Below are 24,756 nucleotides of genomic sequence, written 5' to 3'. Positions count from 1 at the left end.
CCAGCAAGGGTGTTAGAGAAAGGAAATAATCAATCTATCTAGAGGATTATGAAAGGTATGACAGATTAAGGCAGTTACATTTGCTATTCCAAGATACAAAACTGGGGAAGCTATCACTGGAAAATACATCTAGAATCTCAAATTTTATTTAGACTGGATTTGTTGAATTGAATGTTTTGAGATCAAATAATAACTGCTTCAACTCAAATGAGAAGCTCAGAGACACTATGGAATATATTTGATGTTATTATTCACTGCTTAAAATCCCTGAAGGGCTCCCTAATGCTCTAAGATTAAATTAAAATTTCTTAGTCCTTTGTGCTCAAGGTACTGCCTACCTTTTGTATATAAGCACATATCACGTTCAGAAGTTTTCCCAAGGCTTCCTGCTCTCACTTCCCTGTTAATATAAGCTTCTTCTTCTTCTACTCAGACTTCAATCACTTCAGACTTTGCATGGACACTGCCCAGTGCCTGAAGTCAATGCTCATGAGTAGTGGCCACTCTAGTCTGAGTGGGGTACCTCCTCTCTGCTCCCACACTGAATTATATGTGTTCTCTTAAATACTAACTAAAGCAGAATGCATTCATCTGTTACACTGTCAACTGTCTTAACTCTTAACATAAAAGACACTGTCATTATCCTACTTTGTTCACCTTGGTACACATTATACATTTATTACAATAAACATGATGTACAGTCATATACTAACTGAAGTTTATTTTCAAAACCTACTTTAAAAAGGAAACCATAATCTTATATAAATACAAAAATTCAGATGTGATGGAAAAATCTATTAAATATTTTTAAATGGACTTTTAATTCTCAAATTTGGGATTCAAGTCCCTAGAGGAAACATAATCCAACAGAATAGTATTTTGTTGACAGAGACTAATTTTGGACCAGAAAGAAAATGCAGAGATAATTTAGTTTGATTGATTTACATTTAGAAAAGTGAAATAGAAAAGCAAAGGGCTTGTCCAAGACACAAAATGCGTTAGGTGTGGGATTCAGGAGTCTCTAGACTATCAATGACTTTCCCATTATATTGTCTGTTTTTACTTTTTGGTGGGACTGGGATTTGAACTCAGGCTTCATGCTTACAAAGCAGGCACTCTACCGCTTGAGCCATACCTCCAGTCCGACTTTCCCATTATATTGAAACAACCTTGGGAATCACTAATAACTACCAAAATACCAGTTACCGGGAGGGTGATCAGACATTTCCAAGGAGAGCAATATTGCAAGAAAGAACAAGCTTCAGCTTTGCTAAATAAAACATTTTTAATAAAATGTGAAACATGTCAAAATGAGTGGTTTTCAGGTAGGATAGTTACCATGTTTCTTCTACTAGTAGTATCCAAGATTTACTTAGGAGATGTAGGAGAAAAACCTATTATTTGGAAGTGGGTAAGCAGAGTAAAGAGGCTGGAACCAGAGCTTTATACCAATTAAAATGTACATATAACAGAGTATTTTCAATATTAAGTGCTTCTGTCTTTTTTTAAATTTGCCAAATTGCCATTTTAAAAAATGTCATTTTAAAAAAAAGGGAAGCCAACAACTATTTACACTAGGGAGGCTTCTATCATTTTCAAGTTTTACTGCACTTGGTCTTAGCTTCAACTTAAAGATGAAGCTAAGAATAAGTTGATAACAGTTGATCGCATGACACTGTTAAAGAGAACAGTAAAAACACTGAACAGCCACAGGCAAACAAAAGTATTTTGGTTGTAAGATTTATATTAAGCAACAAATCATAAGCTGCAGACTTGGCAGATTAGATTTCCTTTTACACATGTCTTAAACCCAAACACTCTAAAAACTACACTGAACAGGGTATATTAAGTGCTACCCAGTTTCATGGATATGTATCAGTTAAATAAGGGTCCAAATCAAATTTCCAAAAGGACATCTATCTTTCTTTATTTTTTATTAAAGTATGATAGCTGGTAGATCATTCCTGTACTTTTATTTTTGTTTCTCCTTAGCTGTAGTAGACAGTTGGTTCAACAAGAACATCTCATGTTGGTAAAGGCAAACAGAGAATATGGTAAAGATTTTTTTTTTTGTTTTCCAATACTGGGGATTCAACCAAGGGCTTCCCTCATGCTAGGCAAGCTCTCTATGATTTGAGTACTGCCACATCTAACCCTCTCTATGATTTTAGTACTGCCACCCCCTAGCCCTTTTATTTCTTATGCTGTTTTTGAGAAAGGATCTCAGTAACTTTGAGATCCTCCTTGCTTCATCTCCTGAAACATGCACTACAACCTGGTCTTTTATCTTTTTCTTTTTTTTTTTTTTCTGGTGGTGCTGGGGATCAAACCCAGGGCCTTATACGTGCTACACAAGTGCTCTACCACTAAACTACATCCACAGCCCCAGAATACAAATGGCTTCCAAATTGCTAAGTACCTCTGCATGCTTAAAAAAATTAATAAAACTGGGTTTTTATCATCATCCCCAATTTACAGAGAAAAATCTTACATATTACTATTATCTTTGCAGTCAGACAAGATGAACCAGAGGGGAAGACTTGGCACAAGGACAATAAATGCACTTTAATGAAAAACCATTCACAGAATACATAAGCATCCTCCAAATCCATTGTAGCTGCTATTGCAATCAATTTTTGAGTACTGCAGGCATTTTGTAAGATCATGACATGTGAGAGTGCAGGAAAGCCTGCACATTGGCAGAGGTGTGAACAAGGAGGCTGTCTAATATCAAGCAGAATCTTTAATGGGATGACAAAAATGCTGAACTTAATTTTACTTCTCCAAACTATTACATATTAAACCCCCCCACCTGAGATCTGTTAAGAGTCTAAATTCAATAAAGTAGGTGTGAAATGAGAAACAGAAGATATTTGGGGAGAGATAAGAGTAATAAAAAATGGACTTAATGGAATAACGTTCAAATCCACACAAGGGCAATGGGTACATTTCTGCGTGCTAGCAGAGTTGTAAGTCACTATGCAGTCAGCTGTCTAATGAGTCAATGTGATCTCTCAGTAGAGGAAAAAATAAACTTCACTTTCACTATACATAATATGATAACATTCAAGAAATTTAAAGAAGGGCAATCTCAGTGCTTAGAGTCAGTACTGAGATATATTTGAGGCTTTTTAATTCTGCCAAAGTACCAGATTACCTCAAAACTTCCTTTAAGATTAATGAGTAATGGAACGTAAAAGTTTTTGGAGGTGGGCAAGTGAAAAAAAGAAACTAAGAATCCTGATCCTAGTGCTTTACAGCATTTAAAATGTACCTTTAATATTAAGAGTCTTTTCTATATTTTAAGTGCATGTTAATTAATAATTTTAGACTTTAAGCTCCTATGGGGATGAAACTAATTCTCACCAAGTAGGTACTCTAGTATCTGGTAAGCAGATATATTCCATGGCCTTACGCAGGAATTATTTCTAAAGTGCCTCTCAGGCAAGATGATTAGAAGTTGTGATATTTGCCCAAACTGGCTTATTATACTTCCTTGGAAACAATAAACTGGCTTATAGAAAAATAGATATACTTATCCAATTCTTGGAGAGTCATTTTCCAGTAATGGTTTCTTAAGGGTTCTTTCAAGATTCTGAAACTTGATCAGAGGACATCTCCAACAGAAGCCATACTACCAAAATAATTGGTGCAAACTTATCTCTAAAAATATACTTAAAATAGAATTAGTATAGAACTTGGATATCCACCATGTCTAAAAGTTAAAATGTTAAATTATAAAGTCAAAGAATGACTACTGGTTGGTCTAAGTAAATCAGAGCTGTTTTAAGAGTGAAAGTCAACCAGAACTGGTTGGTATGTGTGGAAAAAGAGAACAGTTCTCATCAAGACAATTTTGATAAACATCCTAAGGTTTTCACATGCTCCATCTAAGGTCTGAGAGGTACACAGAAACATTTGAAAGAATACAAATGATAGGCTGACAAATATTACGTAGAACACTGCATACAAAGTGATGGCTTTAGTTAAATCTTCATCTTTTACAGAAAAGAAAAAATCCTTTACACGTTCTTCATTTGACCCTATCTTCAGTGTATATTGCCGTCTGCCAAGAAGTGACAATTAGAACCACCCACCTGAAGTTAAAGATGGTTTTTAAAAAAATCCAGAAAGTTACACTTTTAGTTGTAATTAAATTGTGACTTTTTCCATTTCTGAGCACATATAGCAGGTCTCTGGTGTTTCTTGTATACAATATATAGAAATTTCCTTGTGTATAAGTTACATATAAAAACATTCTGTTGCAGTGCTCTGAAGACAGTCCTTTTCCTCAGAGAGGACCACAAGGCAGGACACAAAGGAACTGTGTGGTAAGAAGTGATTTTATAGCCAAATAAAAGTTGATAAAATAATAACAGAGGTACAGGGCAGTGTAGGCAGAGAATGATTCAAGGCATGGAGGTAGAAATTAGACTTGCATATTGAAGAATGAAGAGCCCAGCTGAGCCAGAATCAAGGTTTCCATAGGACAGTGATGACATGGAATGGCAAGTTGGGGGAAGATTCTAGACCCTTAAATGCCAGGTCAACATTCATATGAACAAAGGAATGACAGTCTAAATGTGGGGAAGTGCCATTTGGCGAAAAACTATGTGAAAGAACATGGAGATAACTATTTTCCAATCATAACCTAGATGAGTAAAAACCAGTGCGGCACTCAAAAGGCTAATTTAAATACCATCTACAGTCATTTTCCTTTTGTTCTATAACATGCTTTACCATGTTAGTTCAGATAACCAAGTCTTCTCTGATCTACTTATAAACATAGTAATGAAAATATAATCATCCTGTCTCTGTGTGTTTACTCAATACTCCACAGGTATCTTGGCATCATTTGTAAATAGCTTAAATGAGTTCCATAGGTCACTGTGGATCTATAAAACAGGACAAGTATGTTTCTATGAACAAATAAATTAATCTACCCAAAATTCATTCTTAACAGTTCCTCTATAAAAGGCTTATATATTTTTGGTGGTATTGGGGTTTGAACTCAGGGTACCAGACTCCCAGCCCTTAATAAGGTTTTTCACTAAAGGGGGATAGATATGAAATACAGCACTTGGTTTAGTTAACTTTCCCTACAAATAATTTCTGTAGAAATACCTGATGAAATATGTATACTTTATAGTTTTCTTCCAAAAGGAACATTGTGCCTTTGGATGATACCTTCTTCCATGTACACATACACTCACACACAAAAATGTTAGGAAACCAATTCACTCTCTTTCAAGGGTAGCCTGTCTTTGATAAGTATCAATACAAACTGCATACCAGTTTTTGTTTTGTTTTTTAAAGGCAGTAACAGGAAACAATTTGGATTGCCTGTGGTATTTAGCTCTCAAACAGAGTGAGACAGAAATCTGTTTGAGATACGTATATACCTGTACATATGATAAAGGAGAAGTTAATACAAATATGATTAGCCCTCCCCAGAGCCAAAGGAAACTTTTCCTATGTGTATTTTTGTAGACATGATGTAAGTTATACAACTATGAAAAATTTATTTAATACTTAAGGGGATAACCCCTGAAACATTACTGAGTGTTTTATGACTTTGAATCTACCAAGATATTTCTCTCTCAGCATGATTAGACATTAGAGAATAACCATGGGGAAAGCTTTTTTTACATGAACTGATTTGCAAGACTAATAGTTTCATTCAAAGACAATCCTTCATTCTCCAAATAGCTATTAGATACCTGAGCTGTATAATCCTCCAAATAGCTTTAACAAAAAATAATTACTGTATTCCTAAAGTCCAATGTGTGACAGTTGTGAGACTTTACAAAAGAATTTTTAAGGAAAACATGACAACCTTCACAGGACACAATAAAGAGATCATTATTGTTGCCACTTCTAGAACACCTGCAGAAATTTAAAGTGGGGGCAGTGAGGAGAGGGACAGCCACCTTTATCTTTGTTCCAAGACAAAGCGTTCTCCCTCTTCAGCTTTGTGGAGGCATCTCACTTTTACCTTGAGATTCCTGACTCAAGGTATTTAATTACACTGAATGATCTGGCACCAGGCCCTTTCCCTGGGTCTCACTGATTGATAGCATCAATAACACTCACTGGCTATAATTAAACCTCCAAACAGTAACCCCTTTGCCACTTGAAAGATCAATGTTCTTTCATACTCAAAGCAAAGTACAAACATGAGGGGTGCTTGTGCCCCTCACCTTCACAGTGCACTTGACTTTGTGGGCCAGGGTAGTTTGCAGACAATGCATGGTTCACAATTCTCCCAAGACACTGTTTAATGAAGAACACTACAGAAATTCCTTGGTTGTGACAATTTCTTATTAATCCATTTATTTGCAACTCTGAGCAAGGCAAAAACATTCCAAGCTTTTTGGCAAGAGCATGCACTACTTTCACATAGCTGTGGAACAAATACTCAGTTTACAAGTCAAAAGGTTTCAAAATCAAGATTACATATAGCAAATGTTTTCTTAACAATGTATTTATAGCATGCTGTGGTTCTTGTGATAATGGAACAAATTCCCATTTATCACAGCCTGACAAGAAAGCTCAAATATCTAGACACTAGGAAGAGTGCAAGAGACGTGTGGCTGGAGTGGAAGTTGGGTGCCATCAGTGAGAAAAATTTTGAACTATAAAAGCAACTTTTCTAATCTAAAGAATCACAGCCATCTATGAAACACTCATTTTAAATGGGCAGGCCCTAAACCACCATACTGCAAATTTCCGCAAATCATCTTTGAATCAAATATGCAACAAATTATTGTGATACACTTCTAAAGTATTTAATGACCTACAAATGCTCTGAAAATGAGCAAAACTGTGTAGGAGAGAGGGAAAAAAAGGGTATGTTTTTTAGCTAAATATATTATTAAATTCATTAAAAACATATTAATCCCATTCACTCAAGATAGTTTAATATAAATACATTTTCCTTGGTCTCACTCCCCAGATGACTAGATTCAGTAAGTCTTGTTGGGAACCTAGAAATCTACATTTTATCAACCACTCCACCCAGTGATTCTGATGAACATTAAAATTTTGGCAGTCCCTTGTGTAAAGGAATTTAAAACAGGTACTCTTCAAACTTCGGGGCTTGTTAAGGTTTTCTAGAGAGTTCATTAAAAAAAAAAAAAAAAATCACAAGATGCCAAACCCTTCTCCTTGACTCTACTGATGTTTTTGAATGAGATGAATATCCATGTTGCCTGAAACCATTTATAGGAATATAAATCACCAAAAAAATGCAAAAATGTACAATAAAACAAAGCCTACAAAATACATCCAAAGATGTTTCCAGGAGCACAGTCTGCTTGGAGTGGTTCCACTGGAGGCCCCAGTCTGGCTAGTCAAATGCTGACAAGCTCTGTGCTTGAACTTCAGAAGAGGGAGCCTCTCTCAGTGACTTCCCAGGAATGTGAACAGGGTTATTTGGGTAAAGCAGATGTGTAGCAAAATTTATAGAAATTAAACTTTTTCTGAATTATCAGTTTCCAGGACCACACGGTGTTGTTCTCCTTGCTGTTCCTGTGACTCACATGAGGGTCATTTCTAGACTCATTAGCAAACCCAGAACTTGAGCAGGAAGGATTAAATTTCTCATTCCTGTGAGAGCAAGTAACCTCACACTAATGAACACACACAAAAAAATAAAAGCCAGGGCACACTAGTAAGATTGATTCATTGCTTTTTTGAAAATCAACTTCACCATAACACAAAGTAACTACAGTAAATGTCAAAATACCCAATGAAATTCAAATCAATAATTAAACACCCTTCAGATAGCTTTTCCTTAATTCCTTCTCAACTAGATTTCTAAAACACAATTTTAACATAGAAATAGAAAGACTGAGAAACAACTGAGTATGTCTGTTCTTAACCTTGCATAAATAGTAAGCCAACACAACCACCTTTTATCCCTGTATCAAGTATAATATGTTAAAGTAAAACTCATTCACAGTAACTATGTAGACTGATACTACCTCCAACATTTTATCACCAAGAAAACCAGATCAAAAGACAAGAACTGAATTCAAATCCAAGACTCCAAGTCCTACTCTACCATGACAGCCCTTCATAGAAAGTGGGGAAGGGGTAAGAAGCAGACAGGCAATTACCAGATCTGTGTGGTTTTTATAGCCATGTGCTTGCCCACAAGCAGCATGTCAAGAACCTTCTGGAAATAAAACTTCTGCAAGTAATTCTGATACAGTACTTGTGGCTGAAAATTGATGCTAAAAGCAGTGTTAAGAAAATCTGGCAGAGGTGGTACTAAAAGAAAAATGGATACAAGCTTAAAGAGACCAAATGTGATGCACTTTTGTTTTTAAGCTAGCATCCAATATTCTCAAGAACCTACCAGTAAGAGCATTCCTGCATAATGGGGAGTCTTCTACAAAACAGATTCAAGCAGTTACTATGAAAATCCTTTTACTGTTCAATTGCAATTGAATCACCAATGTTAACTCGCGTATCTGCTAACTATGACCTCCAGATATAAGTTTTCTTCTCAAACTGAGGTCTGATTGCTTCACAAGTTCAACCTAAAAGACAGGGGAGGTCTTACAGCCCTAGCCCAGATAGCTGTACTCCCTTACCCTAACAGTTCTAGTTCAGACAGCCTCAAGGCCCTATAAGTCCCAAATTAAGGCACTGATGAGAAGATTACATGCTTCATTTATAGTGGTAACCACAATGTGGTACCTAAGCCAAACTTACTATTGATAAATGATGTGAGGCAAGAAGTCAGAAGCTACCATACAGGCCATCAAGGAGCCAGGACATCTACTAGTCACACTGTTTTAAACAAATCTCTTAAGCTGAGCTTCATTTCACCAGCTAAAGAGATTATGTATCTGTCTCTCAGAGAATAGTGTCATGCTTTCTGCATGAACCCAAACAAGTAAAAAGATAAAAGTCCTTGACAGGTGTGGTGACACACACTTGAATCCTAGCATTCAGGAGGTGGAGACAAAAGGACCGTGTGAATACCAGGGCAGTGTGAGCCACAAAGTGAGACCTTGAGACCCTTTCTCAAAAAATTACAAAAAAAAAACCACCTATACATTATAGTGAAAGGCAGACACAGTGAGGAAATAAGGACTCCTTCTTGGGAAGTTAGCACATTCATCTTAACTCTCAACCCTCACAAAGACACAGTACTCTTAACTTCAATGGAGTACTTTATAAAACCTAAAATTCTCCACCACGCTAGTTAAAGAAAAGAATGGCCAGGATGGGGCACAGACCTCACCATGGAAAGTTAAGCATCTGCCGGGGCTGTGACATGTTCCGTGGAGCTAACTATGGTGACAAAATACCCATTAACACCCTCTTAACGAAGAAAAGCTCATTTGTTATTTCTCACCTCGAATAGGACTGTATAAACTGGACTCAATATAGATGTAAGAATTTTATTTAAATGTACTGAAGAGCCTCTGATAACCAGATATAGCAAACGCACTACTGAAATATTCAGAGTATTTCAGACTATGGGTTAAAAATGAAGTTAGGAAAACATGTAATCAGTCTGTATTTTTAAAAAGGCAAAGAAGCCATTTACTCAACATTTCTATTCTTGCCCCCACTTCTGGTATATAATTTTTCCATTTTTCTTCCCTCCTCAAGAGATCTGACCAAACCAGATATTAACATTTTTAGGCTAGCATCTCATAAATGACCAGTAAATTTCAAGCATGTCATTCCAAGTATTATTTCCACACTTTTCAAATGAACTCAAAGTAAAAGTAAATAGTAGCTTATAGCCAAGTTCTAAAATGATGGGTACATTACAAAATGATTCACAAATCTCTTTTTGGCAATACTGGGATTTTAACTCAGGGTCTCCCCTTTGCTAGGCAAGCGCTCCACCACCAGAGCTAGTCAGCCAACCCGATGAGTACTTTGTACAGAAAGTATGTAAGCCAGAAAAATCTTAAAAGTGTGTTGAGATGCTTAGAGACATGCAGAGTTTAATACAAAGCAAACTTTCCTAAAAAATCCTGAAGTTCAATGTCATCACTCCTCTGACCAAACCTCGAGGGCATATGTTCCTAAGGAATATAACTGAGTTTCCTTTGCATGGCACAGTCACTCTTCATTATCCTTTATCACTCTCAGGCTCATCTGCACATGGTCCCCACTGTGCTTTCTGCTGTAGCAAATTATATGTGGTTCCTCCAATATCTGCTTTAAAACTTCCATGCCCTACACACACATAAACTCTCAGCAACCTGGCACTTAAGTCTTACTCAACTCAGAACTGTGCTGCAGGTACTTTAACAGAGCACCTGCCAGGTGGCATGTTCTCAGAACAACTCTACACACATTCCAACATCTGTGCCCTCTGCTTCCCAACAGTGGGGGATGATGTACACAGCACCTCTAGAATATTTCCTAAGAGTCAGAACTAAGTTTTATAGAGCAATTTACAATTACAAATTAAATCCAACACCATAATCCTATAGCAAAAGCAAACTGAACTCAACAAGTGTTAGCTGACACAAATTTCATTATGGCTGCTAAACTTTCAACTATAATAAATGTTAAAATTGTTAACTTCTCAGGACAGAATGTTGAATTTCACAAACAAAATAATTGCACTAGATAAACATTAGTTACATTAAAAAATAAACTAGGCATGGTGATGCACACTTGTAACCCCAGCTTTTGGGAAGTAAAAGCAGGAAGATCTCAAGTAGGAGGCCAATCTGGGTTACATAGTGAGACCTGTCTGAAATGAAACAGGAAAAAAAAGGCACACCTTTTCTTAATATGCAATTTGGCACAGATCATGAAAAGCTTTCCAATCCCCACCAAAGATGCATATAATAAACAATAGCAGTTTATCTTATTAAATTATTGGTATAAATTATCAATGTAAATAAATTAATTACAGGTTGCGTATTACTTACTCAAAATGATTAGGACCAGAAGTGTTTTGGATATCAGATTTTTTTTGATCTTGGAATATCTGCACATACACAATGAGAAATCTTGGGAAGGGGACCTACATTTAAACATGAGATGCATTTATGTTTCATATACACCTGACATGCACAGCCTGGAGATGTTATATAGAATCTCTAGTAATTTTGTGTGTGACACTGTTTCATGGTATGGAAATTTCCATTTGTGCTTCAAGCCAACATTTTAAATTTCCAAATTTCAGTGTATTTCAGATTTTCTGATAGGGATGTTCATTTTACATATAAAAACAGAGAACTAAGTAGTTAATAGATCTGTCCAGGATTACATAGCCAATTAAATCACATTATTAAGATGACTTAGGGAGAATAAAATTTCAATAACAAGAGTTCCAGAGTCCTCCTATAGTAAGGGTCCAGTTCATGCTAAACAGAAAAAAAATGCAAATATGACATTGTCTAACTGAGAAATAGTTAGGGAAATGCGTAGATTTAAAAAAATAAATAGCCCAGAGTAAAGTTTATTACCTCTCCTTAATTATAAAACTGAACACTTTAAGGACTAAAAATTTTACTGAACACTTTAAGAACTAAAAATTTTACTATTAGTATTTAATATTCTAATTTTTATAAAAGATTTTCCTGTATGTTCTTAAACAGTGATTATTTTAATAAAGGTATTTCACATTACTGGATAGCAATTAATAATTTTAGGTGAAGGTAACTTTTAGCTTGGTATATGCCTGAATAAGAAAAATATCTAGCCAGGCATCAGTAGTTCACTCCAGTAATCCTAGCTACTTGGGAGGCTAAGATCAGGAGAATTGCAGTTCAAGGCCAGCCCAGGCAAAAAGTCAGTGAAACTCCATCTCAAACAATAGCTGGGTGCAGTGGCAGATGTCCGTTTTCCCAAGCTACTCAGGAGGCTGAGCTTGGAGCATCATTTTGGTTCCAGGTCAGTCCAGAGCACTTGATGGGGAGAGGGTCTACATGTACTTTTGGAAATGAATGACTTTACTTTGTAGAAGTCTGATACACTAATTTAGATGGGAGACAAAAGTATCTACTTAGATCTTATCAATATTTAAGGCCCTCCAAAGCCAAAATGCGTAGAGAAAGATAACGAAGACTGATAGTAGTCACAGCTCCCTATCTCCCTGGACAGGCACAAAAGGCAGGCAGGCAGAGGGTTACTGATGAGGAACATACAGATCCCACCAGCATACACTTTTTAAAACTACTATGAGATTTTTTTTTTGGCCCTTTGCATGCCTGAACTGTACATATATTGCACCATTTCTCTACCTTCCCTAATATCAGAAGTTAACAACATCTTCCAACAGTCACATTTTATTTACCATGTCAGCATCAGGGAGAAAGTGGGCAAGGTTTACTCACAACAGCTCCCTCCCATGCAGCTAAAGGAAGACACAACACGTCACTAGCAAGATAAGATGGTAGGACATTTCCACAACCAAGAAAACAACAATCCTTAGGAAAAGACAATAACTGCCTTGAGGCTTTAACTTATCAAATGGTACTCTTAAAATAAAACAAGAAGTACTACTCTAACACAAAGTGAACACATTAAGTTTTTCTCATTTCTAAGCTACCCATTCTAAAAATGACTAATGAATCACATTAAACTCCAAATACTGACCTATCATTCAGCATGCTAAAGTAAAAGCAGGAGTAGTATTCTGGTTAACAGAATTAACCACAAAAAAAGATTATCAAGGCAAAAAGCTAGAAGACAAAGTAAACTTCAATGTAAAATATCAACTGCACAGAGAACCCACCAACTCCAAAAGGTCTATTTGAGTGGTTCTCATAGACTTGCTGTCACAAACTATCTCGGAAGCTTATTAAAAACAAGATTTCCAAATCCCACCTGGGGACACTGATCTAATAGATCTGAAGTGGGTCCTGAAACCTATATATTTCTAACTTACTCCTCTTGTGATTATAATGTGTTTGGGAACAACTGCTTTAGGATCTCACAATGCCTGAGGGATTCTGCTTCATTTACTGCAGAAATTCTGAATATGTATCACTTAATCAACATCCCATTGACTACACAAAGCCCTACTGGGCTAATGCTATTAGGAAGTCCCAGGAGAAACTGCTAAGTAAGCTACTTTTCACGGTACTTGATAGACTGTTTTAATATTACAATTAACCTGGAATTTTAGCAATTTCATACTAACTGTTGAGTGGCTTGGAAGACAGAACAGAAGCCAAAACTCAAGGAGTACACAACAGTTGTATATAAAGTCTGTACTAAATAATCTTCCAAGGCTTCCTAAAGTAAAGCATGGTATAATGGCAAGAGTTTGGATGAGGATATCAGAATATAAGAATTGGAGTCACAGCACTGTCTTCAATTGGCTGGTTTTTGCATAATATGATGATCATCAGTTTTCTACTCTTACCAAGGACAGAAAGTAGTGAAGTGTAATTTACACCTGTGTCATGTTGATCCCCGAACTTCTGTGGTTCCTCATGGCTAAAGAGCACAGACTTCAAAGAGAGGAGAAGCCAACACCAGCTGGAACCACCCAGCAAGGCAATACCTGAAGTAAAGCCTGCAGAGGGGATCTAAAAGATGGACAGGCAGAGTTAATAAAAATGAATGGCAAAGGGTACAGCAGAAGTGGGAGCCACAGAAGCATAAGCACAGAGGCTGGTAGTCAGATCAACTTACAAGTGAAGAGCCAGGATGACTACAGTGGAGAAAGCAATAGCACTGGCATCATGCCTCAAAAGCTGAGCCAAATAATATGATAAAGAGTAAAGAAACACGATAGAATTCTGCACGAGAAGTAGCAAGAGAAAAGTGGTGTTTTGTAAGATTAGCCTGACAGCCATCATCATTAGGATGGACTGAAGGAAGGAAAAAGAGAATAGTGCCCCAGGGAATGGGAAAACTTAAATGTATCTTGCACAAAGTATTTAAAGCCCTGAAAACTAGAAAATCCTGGCTCAAGACCTTGTATTAAGAACATAAAACCCATCTAATTGAAAGGGGAAAAAAAGAGGCAAGAATGGTGCTATATACTTTTGGAAAATGGTCTGCTTTGCCTCTCAGAGAAATCTGGGCCAAAGTGAAGATACCAGCTGTTATCTGGTATTTTTACAGAAATCAAATAGGGGTAGGGAAAGAAGTAGCCTGCTGCTTACCCATCATTCCCACCTGCCTTTTAGAAAATCAGAAGTAGCAGATGTCACATATAAAAGTCACAAAGCATTGCTGTCCTTTCTTCCACATATTCAGCCCAAGCAATTGGGTTCTAAAAAGAGAAGGCTGAAGGTGGAGAGTAAGGAAGCAGCTGTCGTTGATGGTCTACACCTTGAAGGCCATGGACATGTCTCCTATGGCAATCTGTTTCCCTCTGCATTTCTACCATTCTCAGGATCTTAGTGCAGTCGAGACACATAGCAAAAGAACTGACTCACAAAAAATGGGTGACTACTTCAAGAATCAAGAAAATGGTATTTCCTGAGATGAACCATCGCAATTACATTTTCCTTCTTAACCAAGGCTCAGGACCTCACAACTAAGACCAACTGATTACCAGAACTGCTAATCTGAGATGGGGAATAGGAAGCCTGCAAAAAATCTGCAGCAGGATAGAGCATACAAAAACAGCCTGGAGGCAACTGGATAATGGATGTCATTTGTGAAGAACATTGTATTATTACTTAATAGTACTATAAAAAATGAATCTCTTGACACAAAAATTATGCAGAAAAGTAAAAAAAAAAGCAATTCAGATTGAAAAAAAAATATATCAGAACAAGCTTAAATCTTTATTAGACTGTGTTATAAATCTAACTTTTTGCTTAAGTTTGATGAGTAACCAGTTCATTTTCTGATTAAAGGGTGAATGTCTTCATGAGACATTTTCTTGATGGAGAAACATCCAGAGTTTTTGGACATCTTATATCTAAGTATATTTGGAAGCCACCGTGCAGGTTCCTTCAAGTGAAAAAGAGCTGATAGGAATTTTTCCTATAGCCCAATAAATATAAAGAATGAGGTGCCAAAACTAGCCAGAGCTAACAAATTACCTGAACTGACAATTCTAAGAAGTAACTTTTAACACAAAGATGACACTGCATTTCCAGATGCCTGAAAAAAAAAAATTGAGCAGAAATCTTCCAGACAAGTCTCTAAGCAAGATGGATGCCACAGTCAGCCTTGACTAACTTCCCCTCACCACTTCAGGCTATGGTCTGAGCGAGCTTCTTAAATCACGGGTGGAAAATAGGTTCCAACTTTGAGTCAATTGATAGAGCTTGTTGGGAACACTATTTTGAAAAATACTTGGAAGCTACGTCTAGAGTCAACAAGAAAGAGAGCCATGATTAATTTGGAGTGTCTGCACCGGGCAGGAGAGGGTAAATTGATGGTACAGGTACTAACCATTTGCTAGCGATGACATCCTTTTATTTTCTAAAGGAAAAGAAATTTATGCTGTGGACTGGGTCAACTTCTTATCCAGACAGAATTCACATAAGAATTTCAAAAACACAGAAAAGCAGGAAAGCAACCTGCTTTCAAAATATACGTTTTGAAAAGAAAATAACAGGAAAAAAATGACCTGTGTGTCATGTAAGCTTTCTAGTCCTTCTCCCTGCTAGGTCAGAGTCAACTATCGCCCAACCACAAAATCCAGCCAGCCACCTGTTTTCTGCACAACCCATGAGCTAAGAATGATTTTTACATTTTTAAATAAAAAAAAAAAATTTAGAAACACATTAGTGGTATTTAGCATTGATAAATTAGTAGTATTTAGTATTAATATTTAGTACCAACATTATATGAAACTCAAGTTTCAGTGTACATAAATGAACTGTTATTAGATCATGGACCTATCCATTCGTTTAGGGAGTGGCTTTGGCCCCTTTCCTGCTTCAAGGTCAGAGATGAGAAGTTGTAACAGACTGTACTCCCTCATGAAGCTTCATGTACTTACTACCTGTCCCCTTACAAACAAGTCCACTACGCTGCACTCAGACAAGCCTAAGGGTCCCTCAAGTGAGCATGCAAGTGATTTTCTGTAAGAGAAAGATTTAATTTAGTAGGAGTCGTAAAGTAGTTATCTAAGAACACTGCTACTCTGTCTCTTTGCTAATATGTCAGTGACTACACACAGCACTCATGAATGAAGTTCCCTACTGTGCAACAAACATAAAAATATCCCATTATATGTTTCCCAGAAGTGTTTGCATGGCCCAAAATGAAGAAAAGAAAGAACTACAAGTAATTTTAATGTTTTAAACTTCTATCATATGAGTAGATTTTAAAAATGTTTAAACATACTTTTATTGTTTTGGTTTGAAGTCTCAATCCATTCAGGGTGTTGATAGCTTTCTCTGCATCCTTGGGGTCAATGTAGTTCACAAAGCCATATCCCAAGCTCTGCCCTAATGAAAGGGAAGGGGAAAAAGCCATATATTAGTTCTACACCACTGATAAGACAGACTCGTTTTGGCATAGGGTATTGTCATTTACACCAGCATATTTTCTCAGCAGAAAAAAAACTCTGTTAATTCTTCCAGAAATACACAGTCTTTTTCTCATCTCCTGTCTACTATATTTGCAAATTGAAACATCAGTTAGAACTCTGCAAGCAGTACTGTTTTAGAAAACACATATCCCCAATGCATCACACTACACATGGCCTGCCTGAGCCAGAGTGCACCAGCGGCAAGGCAACACGCAGCTGTAGAAACTTAGTATGAATCTCTGCTGAGCTACTGACAGTGCTTAAAATGGGCCAGATCTTATCAGCTTCAGTCTCCTTACCTATAAAATGGGGAGATGGCAAGCATCAATCACAACTGTCCTTTTTCTGCAAATTGTACCCTTATACAATTACAGACTTTAGCAAGTACAGTTATTTCAGGGTCTACAATGGTGAAAATCTGTGTGCCACACAACATTTCTGTCAAGGACAGACAGCATATACAATGGTGGTTCCCTAAGATTTTAACATAATTAAAAAATTTCTAGCACCTAGTGACTTCCTAGCCAAGGTAATACACATCATAGTGCAATGCATTACTCTGTGTTTTACTGATACCAGTATAAGCAAACACTGCACTGGTCTTACAAAAGTATAGTACATATAATTATGTAGATTATATCCTACTTGACAAAAATAACAAACAAGTACTACTGAATTATGTGTTTTCTATGCCAGTCTTTTCATCAAACTCCATTTAAAAAGGTTACAATATGCTATGACACAGCAGGGGCAGTCTCACGCTTCCCATGTGTTCCACCTCTCAATTTCAGAAAGAGGCCATGTTAAGTGGCTTATCTGTACATGCAGGTTTGTGTGAGAACACTCAATGATGCACATTAGGTGACAAACTGCCTAAAGGCCCATGTCTCAGAATGCATCTCTGTCATTAAATGACACATGACTATTTATGCACACATTTACTTTAGAGGAGGGTTTGTTCAAATGCAATCAAGTTATCTGCAGGGGGCATATATGATCTAGATAAGAAATACAGGATAACATGAACACAAAGAGATTTATACTGAGGGCATCCCAACCAATGAGAACATGTGAGAAAGGGGAAAAACCAAAACACAGAAATAACAAAACAGAAAACTTTTGGAGTAAGAGCAGCAAGTCTTTTTTTTTTTTTTTTGTCATTGCTATTGTTTTGTCCTCTGTCGTCTAAGCCTTCTCACCTGTGGCTCAAATAATGCCCCAACTCTTAGAAAATTGGAGGCGTCAAGCAGTTGAATTCAAAAAAGCACACACATAAGAGGTCTTAAATTTTCAACCAAGACAAAGTTTCTCAGTTTGAAAAGGTGAGAAACATAAAGGTGACAAAAATGGGCATAATTTTCTAACCTTTTCGGTTAGACAACTGACAATTTCCTGGAAGGTGCAAACAACTAAGTAGCATTTTTGCCCCAGATTATAAGGCAAGATAGTGATTTACTCTTGGCAGAGTGCCTTTGGTCCAAGTGGTTTTGAGCATGGGCATTCAGAAGCCACTCTGATTACCCTGACATGTGGTTCCTTGTTAATACACAAATGAAATCTTGTGATTGTTTTTGAAAACTATGATCAGAATTTGGGGTAACCATTGCTAGCATATACACTCTTAGCAATTTTTTTTGTTTTAAAAAAATGAGAAAGGCTGGGAATATAGGTCGGCAATAAATTGCTTGTATAACATGTGCAAGGCACTGGGTCAGTTCCTAATACCACAAAAATAACAAAAATAAAAGTGAGAAGGGCAAGAGCTAAAAACTAAGTTTATTTTTCAATCACACTGAAATTCACAGGTTTTTATTTTACTCACAGTTCCATAAAAAAAGTCACATGTAAGATCATTGTATTTTCATGCATTCAGTTTTTTTTACCAATCCAACAAGCATTTATCATGTATCTACTATGTGCAGAATGTCTCCTCTTATGAGATGTGTTACAGTTCTACTATCATTGGTCAGGATTCAAATCAGCAGAACACAACAAAGTCTGCTCAATGAACCAGCTTATGATAGAAAGAATATGGGACCTGGAGACAGACACATAGAGTTCTGATCCTGGCTCTACCATTTACTGTGTGACTCTGAAAAAGCTACTTAACCTCTCTGAACCACAGCTTTCTTGTCTCTAAAATAAGGATAGTAATTCCCACACACAACTATGCTATTGAGGCAATGATAATTAGTACTCATTACTGAGGAAAGTGGGTGGCCCTAGTCAAAAGGTAACATGAAGAACTGGGGAGTTTAGCGTATTCAATTAGTTAAATCAGTAAGATTTAACAAATAAATGAGAGAAGGAAAAGGCAAGCAGAATACTGTATCATGTAGTTTTGTCACACTGCTATTCTATGATAATATAAATCTAATTACCAATTACACCTATATAAGGGTCTAATTGTCTTTTCTACAGGCACCACCTATCTACTAACATTTTTACAACTTCTACCTCAGCCACATTCTGGAATCATCTAGAAAACTTTAAAAACAAAAGTGATGCCTGAACTCCACATTCCAAGACTCCAATTTTATTATTCTGTTAGAAAACGTTTCTAAAATCTTGGTGGCTCTAATGTACAACCAGATTGAGAAATCACTGCTTCAATGTTGAGAGATACTCCAGGGCTACAGTGGAGCTTCTGGGAGTTCTGAGAGGGTTTGACCGGGCCAAACAGTGAAGTGACTCTACAGGGAAGCCCACCCTTTTGCAGTTACACTTCTGAGATATGTATATGTGTGCATATACACACACACATATATATACACATTTCCTACACCTTCATGTTATCCATTACTAGATCAGGCTCAGGCACAGCAGTACCTGCTGGGATTGGATCACTGTGAAGTCAAAAGCCTGTTCTACTTAGCTCCTGTTCATCTATTTCCCAGGCCGCCTTCTGAATCCTTACTCCCAGCATGCTGTAGGTGTAAAAAGGTTTGCTAAATGAATCAATGAGAAACTTAATGACATTATTTATTTAACCGGAGATATAAACATTACCATAGAGTGCCCACTTGTTGGACAGGTCTCTGATCAGACTATCATGCAGTCAGGATTAGCTATAATAACAAATCAAATTTCTTCTACTTATAAATCTATTACGCTTCGATACATTATTTATCCTCAAATAACCTCTCCTTCTTACCAAGAATTTCTGATTTGACTAGCAGTAATATTAGGAAGAGTGCTACCCATCTCTTAGAATGTGTTTAAGGTAAGCAAAATTTATTATTAACCCTAGGCAAAATAACAGGAAAGGGGTATCTGCTTCTAAAACACTGCACTCTTAAATACAACGTTAGCATATTAAATCAAAATACTGGCGTAATGACACAAGGGAGGTAGGAACTTCACAGATTAGTGAGTTAGCCTAGTCAGCAAACGTTTACTGGATGTTTAAAATACATATAGGCATCACAGATAAGACAGTACTCTTCCCAGTCTTACCTTTCAGCTACAAGGTAACTTACAGCTTAATTTTAACCTTACTGGATCATGTCTGGTATTCACATTTTTCTCCTAATGGCAGAAATGGTACCTGAAGCTTGGCAAACTCAGCCGGCTTCTACAAACTAAAAAGGAAGGTGTGAGGTAGTGAAGTCAAGCCTTGAATCCAGGGCTCCTAAAGGCTGTGCTCTTCACTACTCAGATCACATCTAGCTGACAGCTGAATCCAGACCATCTTCAGTATGTCTAAAGTATGTCACCAGGCATTTTGTGACAGTTTTATTACAAACTTTATTTCTTGGTTGCTCATAAAAGTTTTTGTAGATATGGTGCAAATACCAGTTTCACTAGACACGATTTTCTATGCTGTTATTCATTACACAGACAAGATAAATTGCATCTTACTTATATCCGTGCATATTTCTGGTTATAAATGAATACAGGTTTTTTTTTTTAACAAAAAAAAAAAAAGCAGGAGCAAATCAAATGCCAAGAAAAACTACTTAGCCAGAACCCACTCTTCCCACTCTTCTAGTCATCAATTACTCACCATCACGATTTGCCAGGGAAGGCTCAGAAACCAAGCATCATGGATCCGTATCATCCAAATCCTTCTTTCAAGTCACCCCAGATTTAGAATGTACATACTGATAATCCCAAAACCAATAATCACTTTTTAAAAATGTTTATAAAACTGTACATGTAAGTTCCAAGCATAACCATTATGGAAACCAACATGAGTAAAAGAAAATTCTGATCAAAAATGACAAGGCTAAAGCTCTGCTCCCCTCACCCAAGAAAAAAGCCTTTAAGATAAATAAATCTTTTCTTTAGAAGTAAAAAAAATTCTCAAGAATAGGGTTAATATCACTTGTCCCCAGCCATCTTCCCAAACTAATATGGCCTTGTGTTCTTAAGGATTTTGGAACCATTTATCCAAGACTTGGGCCTAACAGCCCTATGGCCATGGCAGGGCTTCTGAACTTCTCTATGGAGGAAGCTATCTGAACAGTTACACGACATCTGATTTTCATACAGGTGCTGCAATCTCCAGGTCAAAAGCATCTTCAGCACATGTATTCCATACACATTTTGTGTGAATGTCTTTTGTTTTGCATTTGCCTTAATCATATATGTGTGTATGTGTACATATATATACACACACATACACCCCAATATATACCTACCTCCCAAGAGATAGGAAAATCATCTCTAAAATGCCCCAGCCAGCACAAGAATAGTTCTGAACAAGCTACTAAGGACCATGGTCAAGTGACGTATAGCACAGAGCTGAAATACTCCACTGGCCTCTGAATGGGACTGAGCTGCACAGGGGTCAGAGCAGGAAAAGCAAAAGAGGAAGAGAATCTGTTTTGTGACAAACTGCTACTGTGGGAAACAAAGTAAATGCCAATTTATCCCAAACTGTGCATAATTCAAAGCATCAGCCATTCCCTTGCCACCTACATTGCTTTTAATAGCATACTTTAATTAAAATTTTAATTGCATATTTTAATTAAAAATACACAATCTTCTGGATCTGTTTCATTCAAAGGTCACTTTATTTAGTCTTTTCTATTTCAAATTACTACAAATGTTCAGAATATCAAATTACCCCCTCAGGTCTAAAGCCAAAAGCAAGAGGCTGCTGTAATTCTTGATTATAAACCTGGCACATTAATCTAATTTTATCTACCCAATATTAAATGGGAGCCATCACAACATGAAATTGTGGAACAGTTATCCTACATATTTCTCATCTACATAGGCATCATTTATTCAATGATTATGGAAATCCTCCTTTTTCTAAGGCTCTGAGAATGCAAAAGAGACAAAAAAAGTTCCTCCTCCTAAAGCCTACCTTCTGAGAAAGAGACAAATGAACAGATTCTACACTGTAACAGAAGGCAGCAACACAAGAAGCAGGTGATGGAAGTGGGGAGTGAAAGGAGGGGCAAGGCTTCTCTTTAATTGTAGTGGTCAGGGTGGGCCTCACCCCCGTGATAACATCTGATCCAAGACTTGAAGGAAGTGGTTCACAGACAGAAATGTTACAATGTGCAAGTAGACTTAGCTTAAGTTCTATCATATAGATATGGACATCCTGCCGGTTTGACCAGCTACATATACCTCTACTCTTCTGCCATTAAATTAGTTCCCATGTATTGTTTTGAGCTGAACTGCTGTAGCCCTATCCTAACTGTGCATCACCCCCTTCCCTGGTTTCTTCAAAGGCTGCCATCCTCCACTACAATGTTACCTGGGAGATATTTCTAAGAGACAAATCTGACCATGCTCTATCGTTTCTAAAGTCATCCCTAACTTCTTACGTATATACACTTTAGTTTAGCTTCCATTAGCTACACAAACACCCTAAAATTCACACTCAGTTCCTAGTGCCTGGAACACACCTTCTATTCTAAGTCTTTGAAAATTCTCTGAGGCCATTTCCTGCCACCACTTGCCTGACTCCTAATGCACACTGCTCAGTGCTCCTCCTTAGGCCACCCAAAGACCCCTCTATTACACCATTATCTCACCATATATGTGTAGGAACCCATTTGGACATGCCCTAACCTACTAGACCACGGAGCAAGGACAAAGGCCCCAGCACATTTTATTTGTTCAGTGAACAAAGAGCAATGTCTGCCATGCAGGAGGTTATAGTTTAGGACAGAGATACCCTTATAAACATGTCCTACATTGTAGCAGATGGATTACAGAATATGTGGAGACACCATACTCAAATGTCATAGTATTTTCTCTTCTAAGGAAGTGATAGGAGCTATTTTTCAAAATAGTTCATGTAAAAATTTTCATATAAAATTTTCCTATAAAAATACCATTAAAATGAATTCACAATTTAAAAAAAATAATGTCATCTAGAGTAATTTGATAGATTTACATAAATCTGTTTCAAAAATCTGTAAGTATGAATTATGGGATGTCAGCATATAATTTTGTTGAAAGTGCTTTTTCACTAATATAATCAAGTCTGCTGAGACTATTCACGTACAAGTCAAATAAAATGCAGAGTGAATACTGTAAAAACCTGGTAGTTGAATCAACAATAAAAGGTGACTACACTGATTGACGTGTATCTGTTATTTCATTTAGCGCAGTAGTAATGTTCTATGAAGTAAAAGAGAATAAAAGCAGCATGAATCTCTTTTACATCTCTCAGCAGAATCAGGTCACCTATGGTCCTCTCTTGCAACCTGAGATCTAATAATGCAACACTGGTAGGGGGGAGGGGGGGATGAAAAGATTTGTCGTCTTCAAACACAACCTGTGTGAAACTGCGTACTTTAACAAAAGGAGGGGAGAAAGCAAATAACTTGATTTGGGAAAGTTTTGTTTTTAATAAAGACCTAGTTCTCTCGTTGTGACACCCTTCTCTCCTCCTCTCCTAAATACAGTAAAGTTGCAAATGTGTTGTCTTTCTTCAGATGGACTTTCTGTTCTTGGGCACCCATTATGTGTATCTGTTCAGACAGGCTGTGTACTACAACTCTGGCACCAAAGCAGCCTGCTCCAGACTTTATCACAGTTTTCTTAATATCTCAGATCTGATATGCAGCAAGACCATGCAGGCACTACACAGTGGGGGAAAGGTAACAGAGGGATACAATCCTCTTTAGTCACTTTTTTCTTCAAATTTCAGTTCCTCACTTAGCCTGAAACTCTTCAGTGCAGCATGCCAGATATAGCAAGTTCTTTCATTTCAACACCAACTAACTTGGGTCACATTGAATAGCTTCTCCTTGCTGCCCTCTAATGAGGAAGATCAAATGGCGAGATAGAGGACTGGTAAGATCCTACTACGACAATCTAAGTCAGCTCTGAACACACGGGCATTTTTACCATCTTTCCAAAGGACAATCCCAGGGATTATCACAAGAACAGAGAATTCAACCTAGACACTCACACAATAAACAAAGCAGATGGCTTTCCCAAGACTCATCTTCCACCCAAATGCTAATAAAGCTGGCCTGAGAATGACAGGACCTAGTATTCTTAAATGGTGTTTGGAACTTCAGCTATATGGAGACAACACAGAAAAGTTTAAATTGCAACTTTCCTATTGAAACCAAAGTTGTAAATAGTTATTATTTGGTAAATATTACCTAAGCAGCCTAAGTCTAAAAGGAACCATTAATGCCCTCCGTACCAGGGCATTTTCCCTTCAAGTTAATTTTAATGGCTATATCTGTCCCCTGATTATGCAAGTGGTAAAACTCTATTTTCCTATAGTTCCAGCCCTAGTAATTATGAATTTGCTGGCAATGCAGTGTGACCTTGCTTAGGCTGGTGAAAGTGTGGGTTTTTAATACATCACATTTCCAGACAACATTAAGAACTCCCACACAATTTGGTCTTAGGCTACTGAGAACAGAAACAGCATAATAAATCCTCTAAATTCTCACCAAGTACTTCATTGGGTACTAAGATGTCTTACATTCAAGACTAGAAAGATTAGGAAAAATTATCTTTTTCTGAAGACAGAAAAAAAGCTAATTCCTCTAGTGTATACACATCTTAGGGTCAGACTGACTAACTTGATGCAGGTTCTTTGTAGCTTGAAAGGGAGGGAGATATTGAAACATCTCAGCACCTTAATAAAAACAAAAGCCAGTTCTCATAACTTATTGATTTAGGTAGTTGGTGCAAAGGAAAGATCAGCAGTTCCAACTTCAAACAGTGTGGCTGCCATCATGATGCAAGCAAAAGCCAAAAAGCTGGCAGCTAGCCAGAAAGTCAAAGAGCTCAAAGAAAGTGTAGACATTAAAAACTCTGAACTAATACACAATATACTCTCCATTAAAGGTTTGAGTCTGCTGCAATACTCTTTTTTTCTT

At 37.1% G+C, this 24,756-nt stretch overlaps 1 protein-coding gene across 21 annotated transcripts in view; it reads right to left on the bottom strand.

Annotated features, from left to right (window-relative positions):
• The window catches only part of Elavl2 (ELAV like RNA binding protein 2), a 153,189-nt gene that overhangs the window by 23,111 nt on the left and 105,322 nt on the right, over positions 1–24,756 (bottom strand). For all 21 annotated transcript variants that reach the window (XM_074051705.1, XM_074051698.1, XM_074051693.1 and 18 more), the window contains one exon: positions 16,255–16,358. In XM_074051705.1, the coding sequence (XP_073907806.1) occupies positions 16,255–16,358 (104 nt within the window). The remainder of the gene's footprint in view (positions 1–16,254; positions 16,359–24,756) is intronic.

The sequence above is a fragment of the Castor canadensis genome, chromosome 13, assembly GCF_047511655.1.
Source record: "Castor canadensis chromosome 13, mCasCan1.hap1v2, whole genome shotgun sequence".
NCBI classification, from domain to species: domain Eukaryota; kingdom Metazoa; phylum Chordata; class Mammalia; order Rodentia; family Castoridae; genus Castor; species Castor canadensis.
Note: the sequence above shows the minus strand (reverse complement) of the source record. Positions and strands in the feature narration are given on the sequence as shown.